The 6,832-nt window shown below is 45.2% G+C and overlaps 1 protein-coding gene across 2 annotated transcripts; it reads left to right on the top strand.

Moving 5' to 3' along the window:
* Positions 1 to 2,165: 2,165 nt before the first annotated feature.
* Positions 2,166 to 6,832, top strand: creb1b (cAMP responsive element binding protein 1b). Of its 2 annotated transcripts, none has more exons than XM_037280936.1 (8): positions 2,166 to 2,331; positions 3,486 to 3,598; positions 3,705 to 3,851; positions 4,003 to 4,103; positions 4,208 to 4,356; positions 4,429 to 4,611; positions 4,720 to 4,873; positions 4,932 to 6,832. In XM_037280936.1, the coding sequence occupies exons 2-8, from the start codon at positions 3,494 to 3,496 to the stop codon at positions 5,074 to 5,076; spliced, it is 984 nt and encodes a 327-aa protein (XP_037136831.1). In that variant the 5' UTR covers positions 2,166 to 2,331; positions 3,486 to 3,493; the 3' UTR covers positions 5,077 to 6,832. The 2 variants fall into 2 exon arrangements, with proteins under 2 accessions (XP_037136831.1, XP_037136832.1); XM_037280937.1 differs by having other exon boundaries at positions 2,166 to 2,433.

Genomic DNA, 6,832 nt, shown 5'->3' with positions numbered 1-6,832 from the left:
AGTTCATCTTTAGCCCTGCAGGGGGGGTTTAGAAGAGGGGGAGAGACGGGGTGGGCTGGTGGGGGTGTTATCCCTTTCTCCTCCAACTGAGACTCCTTTCTCAAGGTCACACACACAGCCGTACTCTTTTTCTCTCCCGTACTAGTCTGTACACAGCCAAGTCTCAGTCAACCATCTGGACACACACACAGTGTATTTATGATAATAGACTAAATGCTGCTATTGATTTTTTTTTTTTTTTTTATCCCCAGTTTTCTGTTTTAGTGTAGATGCGTTCTTTCTTTGACAATGGACTCTCTGGAGCCCACAACAAAAATGGCTGACGGTGTAAAAAAGAAAAAGAAAAGTTTGTGTTTTCATCACAACTGCAAGATATAACGGCATTACCAATTTTAATTTTATTGTCCAATTAAAGCAAAAATAGTGTAACAAGTGTGTAGACATGAGAAACCACAAAGCTTTGCCTTACAATGGTCCAGTTAGCTAAATGCTAATAATAACTCTTCTTTGCGTGTGTTGCTATGTCCGTATTATATTGCCCCCAGGTGGCCAAGGCGTGCACACTGGCAGGAGCACCTCAATGTCCATTGAAGTGAAGCAAAACAAATTTGAGAATATACACTTTATTCATTTCAGAAGTGTATTTTTAAAAGTATGATTTATACTGTTTTTGTTTATTAAAACACTTTAAAATGTGTTTTTTTTCTTCCATAGGTTGGAATGTCGTTTCTATTCATTTTGAGAGGGAACGCTTGAGTCACAAGCGTGCTCACAAAACAAATGGAACTTTTGGAAGGGAAGCGTCGTGATGACTTTACGTTCCACCTGAGAGACTCCACTTGAGCCAGGACAATACGATATTATTTTCTGCTACATCCACTTCTAAAGGTTGGATTTAACGAAACGCGGTAAATAAAGTGGAAACATTAAAAAGTCTCAGACGGGTAAAAGCACATTCAGGTGTAGCTGTTGTCATGTTTCTCCTCACACATGCAACTTGATTTGGCTTCAAATGACTGCAGCATTGCTTACCATCATAAAGTAAAGCGACGCTATTGTTCAAATCTCAAAAGGGACATAACGGCACACACACACACACACACACTTGCTTCTGCTTGCATTTTACACAACTGGCTGCAAATTCAAGGCTGTTCATTAGTCATGCGGGGTCAATTCCCCAAACAATGTGTTTGGTGTCACAATAAAAAGGCTCTTTTTTACGGCCTCGGAGCCGTAAAACGCTATTAAACAGATAAAACAGCCGCCAACGAGCATCAGGAGGATGGTAAAAGGAATTGCCTTGATAAACTCCGCGCATATCTGCGCCGTCCTCACCTCAGTGCGGCTGGGAGGATAGCTACTGTGTGGGTGGGAGGGAGGGAGGGAGGGAGGGAGAGGAGGTGGGGGTCTGCAGCTCTACAGTGCCACCATCCGGTGCTTGGAGACTCTCTGGAATGTTTGGAAAGTGAAGCCCCCGAAGCCAGTTTCACGTAGCAACTCGAAAAATGACACACTATTGTGAATAGAAAAAATAAAAAAAATCTCAAGAAGCTACGCCCGGGGGAAAAAAAGCATATCTGTAATTTTGCTTTGAAACCTTTATATACCGTATCCTAGACAGATCGGTGATGCTAAATTGGGAAGAGTTGGAGTTTTAATCATTGTGTGTGGGCTGAGCATGGCAAAAAACTTTGACGACTTGCCATAAAAGTGCTTGTAGTCTACAGTGGGTGTAAAAGTGGACTGCATCATTTTACGAGATGTTTTGAGCCTCTGTGCCTCAATGTACTGCTGAGTTGTCTTTCTATTGAAACCAAATATTGGCTGCTGTTTTCAGCTCAGGAAAGAAAATCTAACAGCTAAATAAATATTTAACACGTTGATGTTTCATAAATCAAGCATAGGCGACGTGAAATTGGTCTTTTGCTGCCATCTAAAGGATATGAGTATGAGCCACACTTTCTATTAAATGAATGGCTTTATTTTATATAATTTTAAATAACCATTCATCACAACTTGAACTTAAAATTAAATGAATTATAGCCCTTCCATCACAGCTTGTGCACATTTTATCATCCAAAAGGGCATTTTGGATGTTCGGCTTGATCCGCGCCGCTTCGTGTTTTTCCGCCTCTCCTCGGCCTCGACACTTCGGCCATTTCCGGACGGCGTCGCCATCTGCTTCGCCGTGTCTGGTTCCTTCTCTCCAATCTCCGTCTTGTTGTCTGCGGTGACGCGGCGGAGGTGTAGCCTGACGCGGGCTCTTACGTGTCGGCCACAATAAAAGTGGAGCTCCGGAGGCCCGGGGAGCGACGAAGGGAGTCTGTATTGGTAAGGAAGGCGGAAGGAGACACGCTTCGCGGCTGTGGGGGAAACGTTCGGTGTTGGTCGGGTTCGGCCCGAAGGAAACAAAGAAATCATGGCGGCTCAATGGTGTGTTTTTTTTTCCTTTTGAGCGGGATGGAGGGTGGGGAGGCTGCGGCTGTTTTTTTTTTTGGGTGGGGTGAGGAGCTGAAGCCCAAATGAACTTAGATGATGTGAATTAATGGAATGCGTGCCAGTTTAGCACGCGCAGTTTGTATTGTAGCTAAGTGATTAGCATTGGCTAACAGGGAAGCTAGGTTGGGATCAGTTTCCCGCTTTTTCCCGCAAATTCCAGTTTTGAAAAAATACATATAAATTGCTCATCTTGCACCAACTAACTTAACGTTCTTTACGTTAACCCTCTCGTGGTCCGAGTCACAATTCTTCTATTTCCTGGTATTAAGCAGCCCCCGGGGCTCCTATGTTTTTAACACCGGGCGGTCAAGGCTGCGGTGGCCGAGGGGGCGTCACCCGAGCCGGCCATGTGGCTCGGCTGTCAGCCGCCGCCTATCGAGCGCTGGTGATGGTTCTTGTTTTTGAAAAGTCGAGGGAGAAACGCTCAAAGCCAATCATGGCGCGCACAGCAGCCACGCAAAGCGTGAGCTCACCGCCATCACCATGACACACGTCACACACCAAGTATGATCGTCCCTCTTCATTTTCGCTAAGCATCTCAATAGGTCACTCTGCGTTTTGTGCTTTTAATTTTGCATCCCATTTGGTTTTCTTTGATTAGGGTTAGCACTATAGCAGGTCTGACTCACATTACAGTGATTCTGGTTTCCAATCTTGGCTCAGGTCTCCTGTGTGGCGTTTGCATGAAGAGATTTTCCTCCCACATTCATGCATGCTAAGTTGATTAAAGACTCATTTGTCCATAGGTGTGAATGCTTTTGTCTGTATGTGTCTCTTGAGTCTTATTCAAACTAACTTCATAATGTCGTCAAATAAAAAGTTTCAAATTGCAAAGGCTGCAGTTTTAGAAAATTGAAGAATCAAGGTTCATCATTTAAGCTCCCCTGCCATCCTAACAAGGACAACCAGTGTAGAAAAGCAATCTAGTATTTCATTATATGACATTGTGTAATAGTAACAATAATAATCATTCATTTATTCCCCAGCTCAGCCGATGAAGATGGAGTCAGCGGCGGCTGAGACTCAGCAGACAGCCGAGTCTGCCGAAACGGAAAACCAGCAGCAGATTACGCCGGCGCAGCTCGCTACCTTGGCACAGGTAACGGACGGCCATGACGTGCTTTTCTGATAGAGATCGTTGCAACCCCTTATGCTCAGCTTCGGTTACTCCTCCCCTCGTGGCCACGACATACGTTTTTCTTCAGGCAACCATGGCAACATGTCATGGCTCGGCAACGGGTCCCACTGTGACACTGGTGCAGCTTCCAAACGGACAGACGGTCCAAGTGCACGGCGTGATCCAGGCCGCACAGTCGTCCGTCATACAGTCCCCACAGGTGCAAGCTGTGCAGGTAATTGATGGATTTCACATTTGATATACTCCAGCATCTCTAAGGACACCTACTAGATATGATAACTGTTTCCACACTGTGTTTTTATGTTAAGATTCCCAAATTATCCATGCAGGTGTTAGATTGATATTAAAAACAAATGCCTGTGTAGATCTCAACCATCGCCGAAAGCGAGGATTCGCAGGAGTCGGTGGACAGCGTGACTGACTCGCAGAAGCGCAGAGAGATCCTTTCGCGCCGCCCCTCGTACAGGTGACTGGTATATTGGTCTTGAGACTTGGTGAAGCAGCATGTGGCTCACTCCCACCCCAATTGTTGTGCTCTCCCGCCTAATCTCTTTACTTTTATCCCGACAGGAAAATTCTGAACGACCTGTCGTCCGACGCACCGGCCGTCCCTCGCATCGAGGAGGAAAAAGCGGAGGATGACGTGGCGGCGGCCACGCCCACCATCGCCACGGTCACCGTGCCCACCCCCATCTATCAAACCAGCAGCGGCCAGTACAGTAAGTTTCTTCTCGACCGTTCATCAGCACAGTTCTGCTGTCTTCCTAAAATGTTGGTCATGTGGCTCGCAGTCGCCATCACGCAAGGTGGCGCCATCCAGCTGGCCAACAACGGCACCGACGGCGTTCAGGGCCTGCAGGCGCTCACTATGACCAACGCGGCGGCAGCCCAACCCGGGGCCACCATCCTGCAGTATGCGCAAACCAGCGACGGCCAGCAGATACTGGTGCCCAGTAACCAGGTGGTGGTGCAAGGTGAGCAGGAGACCCACAGTAATATTTTGTCTTTATTTTTTTATCCTTAGAAGAATACTAAACCTTGTCAAACATTCCTGCATCTGATTCGAATGTGTGTGTTCTCAGCTGCCTCTGGGGACGTTCAGGCCTACCAGATCCGAGCTGCGCCTGCCAACACCATCACCTCCGGGGTGGTCATGGCCTCGTCGCCCGCCCTGCCCACCCAGGGTGCCACCGAGGAGGTCACCCGCAAGAGGGAGGTCCGCCTCATGAAGAACAGGTACGAACGAATGTGTAGATCCGCTAGCAAGTTGGATGTAAACGTTTCTTCCAAATAGGGAGGCGGCACGCGAGTGTCGCAGGAAGAAGAAGGAGTACGTCAAGTGTCTGGAAAACCGAGTGGCGGTCCTGGAGAACCAAAACAAGACGCTCATCGAAGAACTCAAGGCCCTCAAAGACCTTTACTGTCACAAATCCGAGTAAACCCCCACCACACCCTCCGAGTCTGGAACGGCCCCAAGTAGCTTTTGCGCTCATTCAATCTTGGTCGGTTTTGTTTCACTTGCCTCAGCTTTTTCAGTATGTCATACTTGTTTACCATGGGGATGGAAAGGGAACAGTTTGCGAGACTTAAAAGGGATGCTGCTTTTGCCGTCGTTGCGATTCCACCTCAGGTCTTCACCCGAACACCTGATTTTAGCTTGAGCCTACTTAGCGGGTACCAAGTCATTGTGCTAAAACAGAACTTGAATCCTGCTAACGTACACTATCGCTGTGGCTCAGGAATTCGCCCCTCGCCGGCTCTGACTCCAAGTGTCTTTTCAAGCTTGAGCATAAAAACCTTTGAAGCAGATGTTCCATCTGCAAAGAGAGATTGCAAGCTCTTTAAACTTTTGACTTTGCTCAGAGACACTCTAAATATCTGTCAACTTTGGTGGATTTACTATAGGAACAAATCTAGGTTGAATCCCAATGACGTCAATTCTGGGTGATTTCAGCTTTTCAGGTACCAAGTACCAGAAGTCATTGTTGTGGCCCAACTGCATCTTCTGGCAAACATTTTTGGCCAAAACCATCATTCTGATAAGATTGACAGAACAGAGGTATGGTGATCATAGTCATCAACAGTATGTTTTTTAGCAAGAATGTCAATCTGCTAGACTTTCAAACATACCCTAAGTCATGATGATGAAATCATTCCTACAATTTTGAAATGGTTACGAAACACGCTGATATACCCATGGTAAACATTTAGACGTATGGTGGGCAAGCTTGGCCATCTGGACAATTCTAAAACTTGGAACCCGTTTGGAAGGACTGTTTTCCTTCACAGGACACTCCAAGAGGACCCTCGGAACCAGTCTCAAAGTCGACATTATGTGATACTTTTAACGTATGTCAGACTGAGGTCCTTTTATTTCACTGTGTCCTTTTGGGATTTGTAAAGTAAACCCACCAGGTATGTCCGTTTTTACTCCATTAACTGTTAAAAAAAAAAACGACAAATGTGTCATTTTAAACATTTGCATGAGTTACACGGCCAATCTTATAATATGTGTTTATTTTTTTATACGACAAATGTGTACATAGACGCTACTGCATGTGTAGGCTTGATGTACCTCTGTTTATTGATATATTTGTAATATACTGTACACGTACGTGCGTGTGTGTGTGAGTGAGGCCTGGCGGTCACGGCAGCTACAAGTTTGTTGGTATACGAGGTTGCGGTGCCATATTTTTGTATTTTCATTTTGATCATTGTCCCCCCCCCCCCCCACAAAAAAAAAAATTGTGTTCAAAATATAATCATCTTATTTTATCACATGGACACAAACATCTAATGGAAGCACAAATGTTCTTTCAAATTGACTTCAATTGACCATCAATTATTCACAGCTTCACAAATGTATTTGAAGCTTTCTTTGTAATCATTTTATTTCATAATTGTGAAGCTTTGCCAGCAGTATTTTTTTTAATTTTTATTTTCTTTTAATAGTTTTTGGATTTTGCTATTGTACAGTAGACACGTCTTATTTGTAGTGTCAACCGGATGGCTGCTGTGCTCAAGTTGTGTTTCATGTCCAGAGGAACGCTGATAGATCATTTTTAATGTACATACAGTATATATGAACGGGGAAGGGGTAAACATGTATACATGAATGTGGTTTATTTGTAACATTCACTCACTGTACTGGTGCTGGCTGGAAAAGAAAAATAATAACAGGAACATTTCTAGGAA

Source organism: Syngnathus acus, chromosome 21 (genome assembly GCF_901709675.1).
Source record: "Syngnathus acus chromosome 21, fSynAcu1.2, whole genome shotgun sequence".
NCBI lineage: Eukaryota > Metazoa > Chordata > Actinopteri > Syngnathiformes > Syngnathidae > Syngnathus > Syngnathus acus.
The sequence above is the reverse complement of the archived record's forward strand: the minus strand, read 5'-3'. Positions and strand labels throughout refer to the sequence as shown.

Bases quoted from the DNA above. Each gene is read 5' to 3' on its own strand.
- creb1b (XM_037280936.1), top strand. From the start codon at position 3,494: ATGAAGATGGAGTCAGCGGCGGCTGAGACTCAGCAGACAGCCGAGTCT. The intron at 4,104-4,207 runs GTGACTGGTATA...TTATCCCGACAG, and splicing joins TCGCGCCGCCCCTCGTACAG to GAAAATTCTGAACGACCTGT. The intron at 4,612-4,719 runs GTGAGCAGGAGA...GTGTGTTCTCAG, and splicing joins TAACCAGGTGGTGGTGCAAG to CTGCCTCTGGGGACGTTCAG.